Genomic DNA, 18,847 nt, shown 5'->3' on the forward strand with positions numbered 1-18,847 from the left:
CCTCCTCCTCCTCCTCGCCCCGCCCAGATCTGCCATGTTTTGTCACGTCAGTAAATAGGATGTTCGCTCTGTTCCAGATCTGCCAGAACCTGTTCATGCGCGGGCTGTCGTTGGTGGGCTGGTACCACAGTCACCCACGGGGCCCGGCCCTGCCCTCGCTGCAGGACATCGACTCCCAGATGGACCATCAGCTGAGGCTGCAGGGCTCAAACAACGGCTTCCAGCCCTGCCTGGGCATCATCTGTGGTCAGTGGCTGCCGTGGGGGCCACGTGGCGCTGTAATCGTGTGACAAACGGCTGATCTTAAGTAACAAGTGCTCATCCGAAAGACTTGAAATGAATTCAGAGAACTATGTCGACAGTGTTTAAAAGCTCAAGGTGGCAACAGATACTGTTAGATTAATGTTACAGTAGTTAGCAAATGGTTACCAGGTGGCGCTGCACTCAGACCTGATGTGGGAATTTCTGGTCAGCTAAAACAAACAAAGGCGCACAAGAGCAAACAAATTAGCCAAGTTGCCCCTGAGCTGTCTGGAAGCTGTTTAATGCTCTCATAAAGACACTCGGAACAGCGGTGATTAGAGAGCATCGCAGCAAAGACCTGCAGTTTATTGTCCCTCTGTTACCAAACACCCAGAGTAACAATGTCAGTGAAGAGTACAGATCGTTTTGACTTCCTTATTATTAAAGTTTTGTCAAAGTTCAGCTAGAAAAAATAAGAGAAAACATACTCAAAAAGGGATTTCCTGTAAAAGCAAATGTAGATGTCTGGTTGCAGCAAATGGAAGGATTAAATGTCAGTTAAGGCAAAGTATTAAAACTAGTGTTGAGGCTTAATTTTTATTTATGCCTTAATTGAAGATTTAGTTTCCAAATCAATAACAGCCATCACTGTAATGAACCCTGGATCCAGGCAGGTTTCATTTAGTTCTGGGTTATTTCAGGTCCCTATTACCATGGAAACCAAGGTGTGGCATCTACAATAACTCCGTTCTGGGTCGTGCCACCACCCGAGGTCAGCACACAGAAACAACCGTGACATTGTTCACCTTTCTTCCTTCATAAACTTGTCAGTTAGGATATTTGGGCTCAACAGCATCTCTCTGTTTGCAGCAACGACCTAATGACTACGGGATCCCCGTGGCTGTGGAGGTCACCTACGTGCAGGACAACTTTCTTACCAGCGACGTTCTTAATGAGATGGTAACCTCTGCAGGATTTAAAATGAAAAAGTGACAGTTTTAAGACTAGTAAGAGATAAAGATGCTTATATTTCCTCCTCAGATGCTGCTGGTTGATTACTACAGAGCCGCTCCCGACCTCGTCCAGTTCAACCAGTACTGGTGTCCTGATACCACCATGATGGACAAGATTAAGGTAGGACAGCCAGCTCTTTTTCTACCAGAGCTGTAGGTGCTCCCCAGCTGACGTAGCGCGTCCACTTCCACAGGGCTCCCTGAGTTGCCACGCCCCCAAAGACCAGGCTTACTCGCAGATCTTGGAGCACGTCTACAGCCAGCTGAGCAGCATGCACTGAGAGGCGTTCTGCACGCTGCAGAGCTGACAGACCTCCTGCGTGAAGTCGGCTTGGAGGATATATAGGTAGATCAATGCCTCGAAGCAGCTCATACTGGAGTCCCAGCTAATTCTGATACTGCGCTATTGGGAGTTAAAATGCACTTCAGCTTGCTCCTGAAGGTTGTACTGTTTTTATGAGCGGAGAGAAACAAACCAAACACCCTCCATTTTGAAAAAAAGAAAAAAATCCTCCTGACTGCCAGGAAAAAACAACAACATATTGTCCTATCACATTTTATTTTGTTAAATTTCCCAATCTTTGTAAGGTAATTAGCCCCACTCCTTCACATGTGGCATCATTGAAAAGCCCTAAATGTCCTCTGTAGACAGCAAAACAGAGTTATTCAGTAGTATGCAGTGAGTGGGAGGCAGTCAGGTTTACGAATGTCCTAAACAGAGGACAAATCTGAACTACTGGTAGTCAGGAGAACATTGTACAAGGACACTATTTAGGGGCATTTCATAAATTAAAAAAAAACAGCCAGCCTTGATGGCCTTTGACCTTTTACACGTGGACCTATGTATCTATCTGTGACAGCATCTAATGATCCGATCAGATACGAATGCTTTTAAACTGTTAACGTCTTGCCTCTTTAGAGACTCAACCAACGGAATAGTAGTGCACAAATATACACTATAACACGTATGCAAAAAGTAACTGTGTTTGAATTGTACTCTGCAGTAGGTTTTGTTCTCGTTTGTGCTCTGCAAGTCGTATTTAAGGGTTGTGGTGCAGGTAAATCTGCTAGTGTAATGAAACAGGTGTGTGTTGTGAATGTGCCCATCAGCCTCTCAGGTGCGTGAGACATGAGTCTTGTTTGGTTAGGGCAAATATTTGCTTCCTCTTTGACCTTTACTGTATTTATTATTAACTGTGGACTGTGATATACATGCCTTAAGCCTGCTGATTGATGATCCACAAAGTATTAAAAGATACACACTGGAACCGTCTAAATTTGTTGGCTTCCTTTCATTGTTACAGAACCCAGAGATGTACTTCTTCCTTTAAACTGATAAAAGACAACATTTTTGGATGTGGGTTTTTTTTTTTTGTTTATTTCCTGTAAGAAGTCAGGAGGCAGGGAACAAAAAGGAAGCACATACAAATAATGTGAGAGTAAAAAAGGAAAAAAAAAAAAAAAGGTATTGCAGTTAAATTCTGTATTTATACCAAGAGTTTAAACAAACAAAAAAAAGAAACTTAGATCTAAGATATTCACTTACAAGGTCTACATGCAAAGATTAATTTAAATGTTTTAAGGTCTTGTATATAAAAATAATACTACAAAGATCCATAGTGATTTTATGTTGAATAAAGGAGAGTTTAAGACTGATTAAACATACATAGCCCTTTAAAAGAGAGAAAAAAAGTGGGACTTTTTAAAAACATTTAAACTAAAAAAAAGCAAGTTTCCACTGGTGGTCTGCTTTTAAGACTTGTATCAGTCTAAACACATCCTGGAAACTGCCTGTAGTGTCTTCGTGCAGAAATCTGCGCTCACATATTTAATCTTAACACGTAAAAGTGCCAACGGCTGGAAAGAAAACAAGCGGGGGGGAAAAAAGAAATGGCTGGGTTAGGTTCTTTTTTTTTTGTTTTGTTTTTTCTTTTCCCCCTAAAAGGCACTAAAACATGCACATAGGTTTTCTCTAATACCATTATCCACACAGCACCTCCTATTGCCCTTAGCCCTGATCTACATACAAGTACTGAGCTGTACGGTCAGAGACGTAAACATGTGAGACGAGGACCGAGGACCGAACTCAGGAGTGGGAGGGTCGGGGTGCAGGGAACAGCGTGGAGTGATGAACGAACGGATGAAAAGAAAGATGCTACAGACGAGCACATAGCTGACATTAGTTCTTAACGTTGCATATCAATTAAACAAAACGGTACATTTTTGGTAATGAAGGCTGTCCAAGTTCATCCTTACAACTACTTCCCTCGATGTTTTCCCTTTTAAACCAAGCTCCTTCCCTCTGCTTGACACTACCGTGGCACAGTCCATAACAAGAATCCAGCCTTGTCTGAACCGACTCAACATCTGTGCCCACAAGCCTGAAGCAATAACAGACAAATTAAAGTCACTGCGAATGACCAGAGGTTACAGAATACAGTGAGTTTCACATTCTCCGAGACACACACACACACACAAGTCAACAGCGGGGACAGTTAAGGGTGAATATAAAAGACTAACTCGCTGCCAGCAGCGTCGTCTATTCAGGCACAAAATGGACTTAACTGGTGCCTTGAACGGGGCTCCAACGTCTCAACAAAGAAAGGAACAAAAACATTTAACTACAATAAACAGCACAGAAACTACATGAATATATGGCTGTTACAGAGTCATTAGCAGTTTAACAAACAAGCATTAAACAATATGTTTCTATTGCATTTTAAAATCTTTTTGGCTCCGTCTCCTCCATTGAACAGGCGAGCAGGTAACCATATATATAGTTGTTGATGGTTGTGATTAACAAATGCACACATCTGCATTAAAAGGTGCAACTTCAGCATTTTACCTTTGGGTCAGTGTGAAATGTTGGAGTACGTCTGTGGCGCGTGCTAATTTTATTTATTTTTTTAACTGATGTCCAACATGCAATTAGAATATTTTCTCACATACTCTGCAAAAACTGCGAAGGTGACTTTTTTTGTTTGTTTTTTTTCTTTAAAACCTACAGAAACTAAGAGGGAGAGCCACCAACACGTCTGCCATTACAGCTACTAACTACACAGCTACTTTCAAACGAAAAAGGAAAAAAAATCATTGCAGTCCAAACTGTCTAAATCACCAGTTAGACACTAATTTGGGCTCATGTTTCCCCCTCTTTTTTCATAATTATTTCAAGTCTTATTTAAGTTCATTTTAGTTTGCATGGATGTAATTCTCGGTGGTGCCAGAAGGTGGCATCGAGGGGTTCACTCCAGTCCTCAGGTGGTATTATAATTGCTTTTAGTTTTGAAATGATACAGTTCAGTCATTCACTGTGAGGTTTGAGGTGCTAGTCTAGAAAACTGCATGACCTACATGAGTCAGAGACCACAGGTAGACAAAATGAATAAAAGTCTGTCACCTCAATAACAGCATTTAAAACATATCGTCTTGTTTCTGTATGGCTGATCTGTAAAGAAGTATTATTGCTTACAACAGTGTCATCCGTTTGTCTTGAAGAACTTCTTCTTACTTTCAGATGAAGGATAAAAATATTTTGTCTCAGTTCTCCTCTTACTTCTCCATAAACCAGAAGGACATTCTGGTTTTATTTCATATCCAGATCTTGTGTTGATAAAAGTGCTCATTTGTGACGATGACGACGGAGCTGTAAGTGAAAAAGAAACCTTTGTGGACCGTCCCTTGTCTACTTGTCTTGCTCCTCACCACTCTTGCTCTCCTCCTCTTCTCTGTCAGTCTCCTTGTAGCCTTTATGTTGTATTAGTGTGGCAGTGGAACAAGGACTTCGACGTAGTTGAGAGGGAAGAATCCAGACTGGCCGTTCAGCATGCCCTCATACCAGTTTTCATCGATCTGATTGGTCAGGGTGATGATGTCGCCCTCGTGGAAGCCCAGCTCCCCCTCATTCTCTGGCTCAAAGTCGTACAGCGCCTTGCAGCTCGGCTGCTCTGGAGCTGAAAGGAACAAGTGAGAGGAGAAAATATGAGGACTCCAGAAACGAGGAGGAGTAACTCGAGCTTTCAGACACAAAGAGAGGCCCACAGCGGTGCCAGTTTTACAAGGAAAGGTTACATGCACAGTTTTGGCATGACAGCACGTGTGGTTTGTATATTTTATTAGCGTAACAACATAGCTTTGCAAATAAGTTTAGAAATTCTGGCGAGCAGGGTTTTTTTTTTTTTTTTTTTTTAATTTCCCCATAAACGAAAACATCTCCGACACCAGGTTCCTGTAGGACCGCCGTCCTGCCCTCAGTCTTCGCTTGTTCTTTCTGTCTCGGTGACCTCACTCACACAGATCAGCGCCGGTCTACACACACAGACAAACTCGGCTTTTTGCTGCCAAACAATTTTCTCATTGTATCAAGTTCCCCCGACACGCTGCTGGCCGGGGCGGGAGAAGGCAATAGCTTCGGCCGCTCGTCCTCATTCGCGCGCTGCTGTATCGGTTTACGGGAGCAGGAGAAAGACTGCAACACTTGTTGTAATGGAGTACCGCCAACAATTACCGACATTTCCTAACAGGTGGGTAAAAAAGAGGCAGCCTGGCCCATGAGCAAATAAAGATACTCACATTTTAAGACACAGAATGTACGCAAACGAGTGGGAAAGCAAAAACAAGAAGAGAAAAGTTATAATCATAAATATGAATGCACAATAATCAAAATCAGATGTGAACTTTTTGCTTTTATCCAACATATTTTCTACCACTGCACAGCCTTGGTCAGACAATATTTCGCTACGACTGTTACTTGTGTCATTCATATGTTGTGTAAGATTGTTAAGCTGTATTACTTTCACAATATGCAAGTCACCACACGTCAGTCACATAACCTCATGCTTTGCCGGATCCAGATCAAATGCCAACGATGAACTTGAACTTAACCAGACACGGTGAATAACATAGTAGCAGCAGATAAGCTACAGGAAAAGAAAAAAAAAAGTTTGACAGATCCAAGCTAGGTGGTGTTTTTTAAGCAGTAAAATCAAGCCGGAATGTTTTTTGTTTTTTTTTTCATTTAAATGAAGAAATATTAAGTGTATTCAGTCAATTGTGTTTTGGAAACCCAGATGAAAATCAGACAATGAGGAAGTCATATGTGCCGCTTCAGAAGACAGGATGTGGAGCGCAGATGAAACCACATGCTTGTTGATGTTGAAAGCGAATATAAAGACAAATAACTTAAAGCACTGATGTGGAGCTACTATTTTCTACATTTTATAACAGATAGTGCACACACACGTGCTGGACATTTGCAAGACCACAGCAACTTGTACAAGCGACCCCCCCCCCCCCCCCCCACACACACACACACACACAATCTGTGACTCACACAATCCTGGTTTCCGAAAGGACAATGTAGCAAAGAGAAACGGCCGATCTGCTGATGTCACAGGAAAAAGGAACAAGGTCAGCCACAGAAAGGCCAGCCAGATAAATGGGTGGGACACACACACACACACAGTCACCTCTCTCACTCTAAACACTTGTTCATTTTCTTCTGCTCAACAACTAACTTATATCATTTTAACAGTCTGAAAGTCAAATATTCAGGGCATACTATCACCTATGAAGTTTCCATCAGAAAAAAAAAGTGAACGTTTTGAGTCTTTGTCTGCCTCATTGTTCATGTTGAGCAATTATGTCATAAGTTTAGTTTCTGTGAGTTTTTAAAGAGGAAGGAGTTTCATGTAGACATGTTACTTTGGTCTGGTTCATCATGTAAGTCTGCAGAAACTGATGGATGTTTTGTTGGTGTTGGAACTCCAGTTAGGAAGGTTTTATCCACACATCTTATAATATAATCCTCAGTGAGACTTAAAGAGCAGCATAACTGGAAGGATGGTGCGTCTGAGCTCGTTTTATGTCTTACCTGTGTTGCGTGATGGAGGAGGGGCCATGGAGGTCGAGTAGCCGCCATTCGAATGGTTGTTGTCTCCATAGTCAAAGATGGGTTTGGGTTTAGGTGTGTACTCTCGTCTTGGTCGAGACTGAGCTTCATTCATCCTGTTTAAAAAAAAAAAGGAAAGATCAGTTCCTGCGGGCCTCGGGTCAGAAACAGATCTGGATGCGGTCGGGGTGTTGAGGTTTCCTCCCTGCACGCACCTGTCGCGCAGTTTGTCAGAAAGCTCCTCCAGCACTTGGACAGCTTCCCTGTGGTACTGCAGCTGGGACTCCACCAGGGACGAGAGCTGGCTCACCTGCTCTATCTACACACACACACACACACACACACACACACATAAACTCAACACATGCAGGCTCGTGTCACAGTTCCTAAGTTTCTGTAAGAATCCCTCCAGCAGATAAGCAGATCTACAATCCAGACATCAGGAAACTTCTGCACTTTATAATGAAGCAAATGTGTAATCATTTATTTAGCTGGCAAAAGAATTAACTCATAAAGTCAAATAAATAGAGGGTTAAAATTATTTTGCCCAAGTATTATTGTTTATTTGTGAAAACAGAGGAAGCCAGGCCTGACTCCAGTGCCACATTAATGTGTTTGGGTTAAATTGTCTGTATTTAGTTGTCTATTTCTTTAGCTTTAGAAAACCACCCTAGTATTTATCAGTGTAAAAGTCAAAACATCGACACCAGCCATGGTTGCAGGACTGGCTGTGACCAGACCGGTTCTATCTGTGAGATAGAGTGACCTGAAATCTCCTCTGGCAAACACCGCCTACTCGTTTTCAAAAAAAAAACAAAAAAAACAAAAAGAAGAACCAACTTCCTCTTGATTGGACTCGTTATATTTAACTCAGACCCTGAAAATGTGGAGCTATAGTATTAGATTCTGAAAAATAAAAACCCAAGTGTGTCACTATCTGCTGGTAGGTGTGTTTATCTGCAGTACAAGAGTCCAGGTGCCCAGTGGGTGTGTTTTTATCAGTTTTTACAGGTCTAATTGAGTTAGTTTGTCCTGTGGGTGTGTTTTTGATAAAACCAGGTACATCACAACAACAAATCAAGTACATGTTTAAAGCGTGATAAGAGTCTGACAATAAAATAAGGCTCAGGCTGAAAATAACTGAATTGTCTTTTCAATTTTTAGATGTAGCTGTTTTGTTTTTAAGACATGGTAAAAGGTTTAAATTAGGCTTCAAAGCAAAATGAAGTGTTTAAAGTCCTCACGTCAGTCTCCAGCAGGTTGTACATGCTGGTCTCAGCCACTTCCTTTGACTCGTGAAACTTCTCCAGGGCCTGTCGAACTTCCTCGTCTGGGATCTTGCCCTGACGCTTCTTCTTGTAGTCGTAATCGAGTCGGCGGCCTTCAAGCTTCTTCAGATGGTGCTGAGAAGGTTACGGGGACAGTTCAACCTTTCCGTCCATCATCTACTTTAAATCTTGTTCACTCTATCGAGCGAACAAGTGCGTTTTAAGGGTCTTACGGTTGCTAAAATGTGAAAATTTAAAGAACCAAAGCGTGTGCGCCACGTACTTGTATCTCTCTGAGGTCCTTGTCATACAGCCCTTGCAGTGGATCGATGAAGTTCTGTTTTACGTCGATGTCTAAAGAGTCTTTCACTTCTGCTAATCTCTTCATGGCATCTCCAACGTCTACGAGGGCTGCGCCTGGACCACACAGACATTAAAACTTGTAGCACAATAAAATATGACTCCTAGCTCGCACCTGCAGAGGACAAATTTAAACATGCAAAGAGAATTTTGTAGACATTGTGTAAAGAGTTTGGCAGCAGTTTATCAATGAGCGTTTTGATCAGAGCAGACATGTACACATAAGCACCACGCCTCAAACAGGTGACACTCCCCCGCTTTACCACGCCGAACCACACGACACCAGACACGCGCGTATTACCGAAGTTAGTGTCCTCTCCGAGCTCCCGTCCGTACTTGGCCATGCACTCTCCCAGCAGCCCCTCGGCTTGAGGATAGCCCGGGTTCTTCACCTGACCGCGGATCTTAGACATGGTGTTTAACATGGACAGTTTGGCCCGGGATGCTGCAGAGAAAGAAGATAAAAACAGATTTAAAAGGGCACAACTAATTTGGATGCAAAGATGCAGGTTGGACTCTCACCAGGGTTGGGTTGGAGGTACTCTGAGGTTTTGGAGATCACCTCCACTACAGCTTTACTGGTCACATCAACTTTCTACAGAAACAGGAACGAACATGAGATACAAACTGGGAAAAGAGTGCCCTAAAGATTTTCCTGTATAATGCTAACACAGAAATGCATTAGAGTCTAGAGATGCAGCTAAACAAAGTGGTCTATAAAGTTTAGGATGGATTTTTTAAAAAAACCTAAGTAGTTGTTTGGTCTACAACATGCCAGATAACTGAAAAAAAGGTCATCAGCTGTTTGAAAACGCTCACTCTGTGGCGTCTTAAACTTAGTGTTTTGTCTGCTGAATGCTTCAAAACCGCAAAGATACCAGCGACACATTAAATATTTACATTTCAGAAGCAGCAGCCAGTGCAGTTTGACATTTTTAACAGTATTCGTGGGTTTTCATTGTATGCCTTGTAAGGAACTTCTCGAGCTTGTATTTAATTCTTTTTAAGCTTAGATTAAAGCGTCAAACTGCTGGTGCTGTGTAAAATATCCTAGATATCCATACAAAATGTGAACAGGAGTTTCACAAGACTGTTTATTTGTTCAATGTGAGCGTTCATCCTGCGCAGTGACTTTGATTTGCACACTCCCTGATGTCCCTCTTACCCGCTCCAAGTCTCTGAAGTCATCGTCTAGTTTGGTCCCTTCTGCTCCACCGACTTTCTCACTCACCATCTATAAGCAGGGGGACAACAGGAAGGGGAACAACGACAAAACAGAAAGCTAATTCAGTAATGCTGCTCAGAGGGTTTTGATCTGAAAGGGACAAAATGAGGCTTTTCCAAGTGTTGCTTTGTTTGCTTCGCTGTGCTTTTTGAAGAGGCAAAAAATATCACATGCTTTTTTTTTTAAAGACTAGTTTGACTTTGGTTTAACTCGAGGACAATAAAAAGAAAATACTCCGGGAGTACACAAGTCCATGTCTGAGATCAAAACGGTTTTCTGACCCGTTTTACAAAACTCAAAGCCAACCACGATGACCGCTCGGTGCCAAGACACATTTTTAACAATAAAATACAGTAAAAAAAAATACAGAAAATGTGCTGCTGTTATATGTTGTTTAAGTTTTAAGACAAAGAAAGATTCAACCCGTCAAAGCACTACACAGGAGGAAAATTGTCGTACAGATACTTTCTGAGAGTTTCAATGAAATCTGCCCAGTGGTTCATCAGATATTCTGCTAACACAACAGACAGCCAGTGTTGCTCACAGTACATGCTGGGGGTGATTTCTGGCTACACTCACACCAAATTTTAGCTCAATATCTGTAAAACTGACTGAGTTTTTTGTTTGGTGGGGCAAACTAGCCGTGGGAGCCATCTTGAATCGGGTGATTCCAAATGTTAATCAGTTGTAGACATACGTGTAAAGATTATTTTGAGGTTTAGAATAAACTCTCTCCAGTAGTTAATATTATATTTTGCTAACAGACAGAAACTGTTACAGTTGCTGTGAAGTATTTACTGAATTCATCTGACACAACCTTTTTCGTTTTGGACTTCCTGACACTATTAAAGAAGTGTCACACAATCAGATGGACACAGGCGCTACCGTTCAGATTAAATCCAGAGAATAAGCCATGATGTCCCTTTGTTCTCTTTAATTACTCATCTGTGAAAGAGAAACATCAGGTTTTAGTCATTTCCTTACATGACTCTGAATCATAGCCACTCCTGGTGACCCCCACGTAGAAACGGGAATGACCCACATCTGTCACGTAGTTTGACTGTAACCTTAAAAATGTCATCATATATACAGTAGTTTACTCCTCTTTTAAAGTGAGGTTACATGGTTTTGTGCATCCTAACAAGCAGCAGCAGCTGATAAACCTGCAATGAACTGGTTTCGGTAAGACTGCTGAAATTTCTGCTCTGAGTTCATCACATCAGGCCTCGAGGAATTCAGGTCATGAGTGAAGACGCAGCTGAAACGTGTAACCAGCTCAGCATTTAATGTCCCTTCCCTGAGGAGCTCCAAGTCTGCAATCAGTACGGGACTTTATGGTCTTTTTTTCCCCTCCCATTTTCACACCCTACTTATGGTCTAAAGTGAACAAGTTTATTATAATTGTCGGTGAAAGGCAAAGGAGGAGATGGCCATAAAAACACAAAAATGGGTATAATTCAGTCAGTTTAACAGATATTAAGCCAGGTCTTTAATTTTATGTCAGAAGCGGAGCCGATCAAAGATTACTCTTGCTACTTTGAGTCTTAGTGGGAGCGATTTGTTGGCCACCATACAGAAGCGTGTCGGGTTATTGTTGACGTGCACACAACTGTCACAGAGCTGAGCACAGGAGGTGAGTTTTGGGATAAACATTGCAAAGTGCAGCAAAGAGGAATGGGTTTATCATTGTGTCTTTATCTTAATCACTGTACATGAAGCACATCAACTCAGAGTCTAATTCAAGCCGTCGTTTGTGGACGCGCTTGTCTGGAGCCACAGCTGATTTGCACGACGTGAAACAACAGCTAGAGAGGAACCCAAACCACTTGTAGTGGGTTATAACGGCCGCTACAGCGCACCGCTCAGCTATCAATGTGATTTTGTTTCGCGGGAGGAGGAGGAAGAGTTTGAAGCGCTGAGCAGCAGGAAAACTGGTTAGCATGTGGCATCAAATTCCTGGTAGTAGGAAACAAAAAGTCGCATTATAGCTTAAAACATAAAAAAAAATGAAGCTGAGACCAAAGCTGGAAACAAAAAGAAAAGGTCTGCCACTGCAGTACCTACGGAAATACAACCAGATGTCAAAAAAGCCACAGAGTGAGCAGACTGGGGGCTGCACAATGGACTGAAAAATCTCTCCTCATTGTGAGATCAGAATCATAAAGGACTGATTGAACTGCCTGTTAATATCTGGTCAATCAATTGGACTCTCACTGGCCTTGATGTCCACACCTGGTTTAGATGATTGTGATGATATCAATGTAATATTTGACGATAATATCATTGCAAGCTATTCTATCCTTAGAGCAGACATTCAGCAACACTTCCTGGTGGACGAACCCTGTTTCGTCTCTTACATACTGAGAAACGAGCCGTTTTCACACCACGTCACTGGAGCGGCCAAACCGCAGCTCCTGCCTGCCGCCTCATCGCCACCTGTGACCCGGCCAACCACCGAGGTGCCGTCTGCACGTCACAGGATGAGGGTCGTTTGCGTGGCTGCGAGCTGTCTAAAGTCTCGGTGTCTCATTCCGAGGTCTAGCATCCACTCACAGAACTGTACATGTGCCATGTTGAATCCTCTCTTAGACGTGTTACTGGTTATCGTGCATCTTGTCACCACAACTGAGCGTCATAAACATGAGAAATCAGAAGAGTAGAAGCTGAATTGCTAAGGGCGGATTTAATGTTATGCAGTCTAAAAATCACAGCTTTTAATAAAGTTTTTACAACTTCAGACTCTAAAATGCACGTAATTCTGCACCATCTGACTGCCCAATAAATGTAATTTATGCTTAATAAGCCTTCAGGACATGTAGACTCCCCAAAATACTCCCACTCAACACATTTCTGGAGGCTTGATAGACGTCGCTGCACAAACACGGCTTCAAAGTGGTCGTCCTAAATATTGTTTTACTTTTGTTTTGAGCGGATACGTTTGTCTAGATGAGCAAGGTTTCGGCAAATCAAAAATGCCATCAGCAGCCGTGACAACAACACATAACTGGTGGTGACATTTACCAAGCCCGCCGTGCTGCTCGTGAACATGAAACTCCCCCTCAGGCTCAGACTAACATCAGGTGACGACAGGATACATCCGACAGAAGAAAGGTTCATAACAAGACAATAAGAAAATCCAGCTCACCGATTTCCAACACTAGCATAATGCACTTTTATGACAAGAAGGACATCATCATATAAATGTAATTTTAAAATCCAGACAGTAAAAGCAAAACACAATAATCCTAACTTTTCAACCCATCTGTAGCGTGTCATCATCCTGTACCCCCAAAACTGTTAGTAACGGATCTCCACTAAGAATGAAACATTATAATCTGAGGATTATATTAGGAATATCGCTCCAGCCGACCTGCTTTAATCCCAAACCAACTCTGCGTTAAACTCTAATCCAGACAGGTTGTGCTGCCTTTTCACTCCCAGCACGGTGGACGTGTTCGAACAGAGCGCTTGGAAAATGTGTGCAAGTTTGCACACCTCGGCGCCTCGGCTGGCTTTAAATCCGGGCTTTACGTCAGGAAAAACGAAAGCAAATCCAAAACTAAAAATACGACAAGTTATAGTCCTGTTCTGGATTTTGTTGAAACTTTCATTAGACTTTAAGTTTTGCAGGAGAAGACACCTGGAAGTACATATTAATTGAAGGTAACTGTGCAAGAAACGGGACATTTATGATGAGGATGATCACTTTAAAGAAGAGAACACGGAGATTAACACGAAAACACGGGGTTAAATTAAAAGCAGAGCATTCCTGGAAGAAAATGACATCGCTCATCACCTTTCCCCTTTCATCTTGCACTGAAAACAAATGGGGTTATGATTGTTTTGGTCTTGTAGACGATGTATGTGCGATCTCCTCCATATTAAAAGATATAGTCGTATGTGTTGAGGATGACTCTCAGCTACTACCACCCCAAGTTTTAGCCTAACGTCTGCAAAAGTGACTTAGTTAAAGCTAAGTTTAAGCTATCTGTGGTTGATTAGCTGCTGAATCTTGAACCGACTCATTACTTCACTAAAATCTGCTCAGGAGATACAACCGCGCCAAATTTTAGCAGACTTTCTGCAAAACTCGAGTGAGTTAGAGTCGATTTTTTTGTGCTTTCCAAGGTCAGCTGGCTGTGGTGGCCATGTTGAACTGGGCTGGCTCCACAAGCTGATGACTTGCGGAGGCACATCCAGCGATTGTATCCTGAAAAAAAGAAGTGTTTACTTTCCAGCACGTAGGGGACCTCTTGCTGAGCGATGGCTGCGTTTTTAACCACACCAGAACCCCCTTCGTTTCTTACTTCTCGTCGACATTTCGGGCCTAAATGGCTCCACTGGGGGGAGAAAAAGAAAAAGCAGAGAGGAGATCTGCAGAGCCCGGATCGTGGCTTCCACAGCACACCTCCTGTGAGTAAAACCTGAGCTATGTGGCGTCTTATTGACTCTGGTGGAGGTTTGGCAGGAAAAACAGCTGCAATGCAGTCAAACAAAAGCAAAACACCCTGTTCCAGCTCTTTCACTTCTCCTGCTCTACTTTTATCTCCTCTCTGCTCATCATTCTCGTCAAAGCAAGCCAACAGTGTCTAAATCACGTTTCTTTTTCCTTCTCCCACACACACACCACCACCAAAAGCCAACAGGGATTTGAGTGTGTCCGTGACAGGAAGAAGGGGCAGAAACCAAATGTCTTTCCTGCTTAGATCAGCAGGGGTAGGAAGGGGGAGGAAAAATGAGAGTCGAGAAGAGAAAAAAAGAAAAATGTTTTTAACCATCTCCTCCCGTGACTCAGATGGACTTGATTAAAACCACTCACACTAAACTGTATGAGCTTTTTATTTCCACAGGCATTTCCAGGCAAAAGTGTGCGGGTTTCCTCACTGATCTGACTACTTAAACACAAGTCACAGCTGGAAAATAAAGTTGGACCCGTTTCCAGTTGGAGGACTGAGTGAAAGTGCAGGTTTTGCAGCTTTAAAAGTAAAAAGAAAGAGGCATTTTCGTGTTTTTTTAATGTTTCAGCTGTAGCTTAGTGTTGCACCGCTTTTCACTGTTGTTTTCTGTAAAGTCATTTATCAAAACGAACTCCAAATACACTAAATACTAGTTCACCTCACGTAAACATAAAATAAGCTGTTTGTAAACTTTTACAACAGTTGTTAAAAACGATATGTAGTCTAATATACATATTTTCGTACTGATACAAAGTGTCAACACCGCAGCACCGTTACATAAACGCGGCTCGTTAGCTCAGTATGCTAACTGAAGCTAGCAGCTAACGGGTCCGCTAAATAAAAAAAAAGTTTCACCAACCTGACTGGCCTTGTAAAATTGCTTTTTCAAACCCGCCACAGACATTTTGAACCCACGGGGCTGTCCTCGGCTTCCAACTGAGACGTAAACAGGTCCAAAAGTTAACGATTCAGTTTGTTAAAACAGGGGGGCCAGTACAGACAAAAAAAAAAAAAAACGGGGAAAAAATTGCCTCTGAAAAATCATAGGTCTTCACGGCCGTCACTCTAAATCTGGACACGCCAACTGTCCACGTCGAGAGTACAACTACAACTGTCACAACCAGATGACGAAGGGGGAAATAATCCAAGCAAACCTAAATAAACAACGACTGAGACTTGGGCTCAAAACGCCACCGTACACACTTTTATAAATCTGCACCAACCACTGGGAGGAAAAAAATCCGAGTTTACATGAAGATGGCACAAGTTGGTGCACATTGCCCCCTGCTGGAGAAAACATGTCATTAGCAGTCCTCCCGCTGCGGTGACTGTGATGCATTCACTGACATCTGAAAACGTCGAAGTTCTTCACAAAACATCGAGGGAAAAGTCAATAAAATAGCCTACTATTTTTCAAACTCTTCTATACAAAACCCTCCTAACCTTTAAAGTGTTAGTTTAAAATGTTTACCATCGTCATTATCTTAAATTTACTGTGACTTTATGTGTTTTACATGATAATTTTACATTGTGAAAAAAAACAAAAACAAAACAAAACAATAAATTTAAAGAACATCAGTTATATATATATATAAAAAAAAAGATTTTAACTGAGCCATAATCTAAAGGCAAACATGGCTTTCGTGGATGTTTCCATGAGCGAATGGGCGTTTAAAAATAGTTGTTTTGACTTCTATTGTTCCTTTCCCGAGGTACTTTGAATGCGACATTTTATAGACCAGATGTTTTTTCTCGCTGTCAGAACCCCCCTGCTGGTTTTGACAAAAACACACGGAAAGAAATAGAGTGATTTATACTCTGCCCTAGTTTTGCAATATTGCACCATACTTATTTAAGATAAAACACCATTAATATAAAATACTGCTTGAAAATATTTTATTACCAGCCTTTTGTTCACTTGAAGGAAAGCTTTCCAACTTCTCTTTTTGGCCTCACCGATCTCAAACAAAACAGACAAGATAATAATAATAAAAGTCATGTTTTGTTTTAGTGAGTTTTTTTTTCCTTTTTACTTCACTTCGACTATGAAAAACAGAGCTTTTGTTAGGTGTATTGGATGTGTCAATGAATATTATTTACACTAGTTTAAACACAATGATGCTTGTAGTTCTTCATCACATTGAATACATTAAATCCAAATGCTGTCTTTAAAAGCTGGAAGAGTTTTCAGCACAGTAATGCCTGCACAGCTCCCCCCTGAACATTAGGTGGTGACATCAGACCAGTTTTAAGGCCCTCTTAAAACCGCTCCAAGTTTGAAGTAATCTGGAGAGCTCAGTGTTGCCAGCTTGAACTTTCTTTTTAGCCTTGCTTTTTCAGTTGCTCCTGACTTTTTTTTACATTTTAATTCAATACAACCTTTTAGACTGCCTTTAAGGCACTTATGTAATGAGACTTTGAGACACGATGAGGAATTCCTGCGACTAGAATACAACAAAAGTTGAATAACTGCACATCGCCCATCACGTTTCATGCCAGGGGTTCAAACTAAAACCATCCTATACTGAGAGGGAATGGAGTTATAGGCGATACTGGGAGTTTTTAAAAATACGTTGAGGATGACTCTCAGTGACTACAACATCATATTCAATTAAATATCTAAAACTGCCTGAGGTAAAGGCATTTTTGTGCTGATTAGCTGTGGTAGCTATCTTGAACTCAGTTGACTCCAAAAGTTAATCAGCTGATCCATTCTGAGAATTTCATTTTAACCCGTTCAGAGGTTCATGAGATATTTTGCCAACACTACAGACAAACAAACACGCTTGTTCTGAAAACTGCTAAGAAAGATGAAGAGGAGAAATACGCAGCTGCCTTCAGAGTCTTATTTGGTTTGAATCATAAAAGTGCTTTAAGGCTTTTCGCTTTTTTGCACGAAGCAAGATCAAAAGAAAGGAGGGTAAAGCCACAACAACGTATAATTTTACTTGTAAAAAGACTTTTATTACATTCTTTATCCACATACAGTATCACCATTGTGCAATGACTTCACTGTGTTAAAAACCTCTTGGGCTTCCCAACCATGACATAAATTATTTCATATTAAACTCTATCCAGATTCAACAACATCATCTTAACATAACGTGAAAAGATTCATATACAGAAGGATCGTGACAACAGACGAAGATTTGGGGAGACAGCTTTTAAAAACGCTCTTTTAAAAAAAATAGAATTACATCTCTGAGACAAAAAGGACACTAAACTGATGAGGGGGAGGGGAAAAAAAGACGGTACAACAGGAAAACAGGATAAAAATTAAGCAACAAAAGATCACAACAAAACCAACATATAGTTCGGAGATTAGATTTGATCTTTTACATTTTTTTATCCTATTTTATCTATGACTGAAGCTAAAAAAAATGCAATAATAATAATAATAATAATAATAATATCAAACAGGGTAAAATCTTTGATACTTCTGTAATCAAACATTCACGAGAACATTTACTGTACACAGTGATCAAGGTTTAAAGGTCTTCATGATGGTGCAAGGTGTAGCTCGACTAACTGCAGTCGCTGTAGGACAGAGAGCCCAGCTATCTCCCTGAGTGACTTTGAAGGAAAATAAAAAATGCAGATCATAAATGCTGGCCAACGGACAGCTTTTAAGTCGAAAAAAATAAAATAAAATAAAATATTTAGAATTTACAGAAATCTTAGGAAACTAGCATATCTAACATTCTCAGGCTCCAAAAATTAACAAAAAAAACCAAACAAAAAAACAAAACAAAGTATTGCACTTTGTTACAATCTGTCCATGCCGTGAGATGGTTCGTCTGATCTGCAAACATGTTAGTTAAATATTTGGTATGTTGTGAATATTATTAATGCTGGAGTGCTAGTGGAAACATGAACTGTAGTACATTACAACTAAGGCCCAACACACTGAAAACAATGGGAAAGACATTATTGCACAATCCCACAATGCCATTTTCTTTAAGTACCATGAGCAGGGTAGTAGTCCCTTCATTACTGGGTGAAGTTACGCGGTTTATAGTGAACGGCACTGTCCCAGCAGCGCAAAGCGAACCTGGCCTCAACGTTTACTCCGATCGACATCCAGCATGCGTTGCGTGATTGTCTCAAAATGCTTAGGATAAAAGTAACAATTATATTTGCCCTGGCCTCGCCGTGTTGCCGGTAGAGCGAGACGTGTTGTTTTACAGGAATCTAATACATCCGCCTCCCTGGAATAAAACGTTGCCGTGCGGACACAGCCACCTCTGGAGACGTAACTTGAGACAGACCTGTAAAAAACCTAGGCCTTCCTGGCCCTAAAGGCATAAAGTGCTCTGAAAAGACAGAACAGCAGTCAGAGAAGATCCAGTGTTTCACTTTGCTTCTGTTTTCTTTCCAGTTTCATGACGGCG

General features: G+C 41.4%; 2 protein-coding genes across 3 annotated transcripts in view; one reads left to right on the plus strand and one right to left on the minus strand.

Annotated features, from left to right (window-relative positions):
- The window catches only part of mpnd (MPN domain containing), a 5,341-nt gene extending 2,812 nt beyond the window's left edge, over nt 1-2,529 (plus strand). Inside the window, exons 9-13 of the mRNA XM_017406850.3 lie at nt 78-246; nt 945-1,015; nt 1,114-1,203; nt 1,285-1,377; nt 1,451-2,529. Of these exons, the coding sequence (XP_017262339.1) occupies nt 78-246; nt 945-1,015; nt 1,114-1,203; nt 1,285-1,377; nt 1,451-1,537 (510 nt within the window). The 3' untranslated portion in view covers nt 1,538-2,529. The remainder of the gene's footprint in view (nt 1-77; nt 247-944; nt 1,016-1,113; nt 1,204-1,284; nt 1,378-1,450) is intronic.
- A 558-nt stretch (nt 2,530-3,087) lies between these two features.
- sh3gl1b (SH3-domain GRB2-like 1b) lies at nt 3,088-15,686 on the minus strand. Of its 2 annotated transcripts, XM_017407394.2 has the most exons (10): nt 15,316-15,686; nt 9,940-10,008; nt 9,297-9,369; nt 9,076-9,219; nt 8,698-8,831; nt 8,391-8,549; nt 7,362-7,465; nt 7,129-7,262; nt 6,589-6,639; nt 3,088-5,209 (listed from the first exon to the last, which is right to left on the minus strand). In XM_017407394.2, the coding sequence occupies exons 1-10, from the start codon at nt 15,358-15,360 to the stop codon at nt 5,016-5,018; spliced, it is 1,107 nt and encodes a 368-aa protein (XP_017262883.1). In that variant the 5' UTR covers nt 15,361-15,686; the 3' UTR covers nt 3,088-5,015. The 2 variants fall into 2 exon arrangements, with proteins under 2 accessions (XP_017262883.1, XP_017262884.1); XM_017407395.2 differs by lacking the exon at nt 6,589-6,639 and having other exon boundaries at nt 5,016-5,209; nt 15,316-15,360.
- Between the last annotated feature and the right edge of the window lie 3,161 nt (nt 15,687-18,847).

The sequence above is a fragment of the Kryptolebias marmoratus genome, linkage group LG24 (genome assembly GCF_001649575.2).
Source record: "Kryptolebias marmoratus isolate JLee-2015 linkage group LG24, ASM164957v2, whole genome shotgun sequence".
In the NCBI taxonomy this organism is placed as follows: domain Eukaryota; kingdom Metazoa; phylum Chordata; class Actinopteri; order Cyprinodontiformes; family Rivulidae; genus Kryptolebias; species Kryptolebias marmoratus.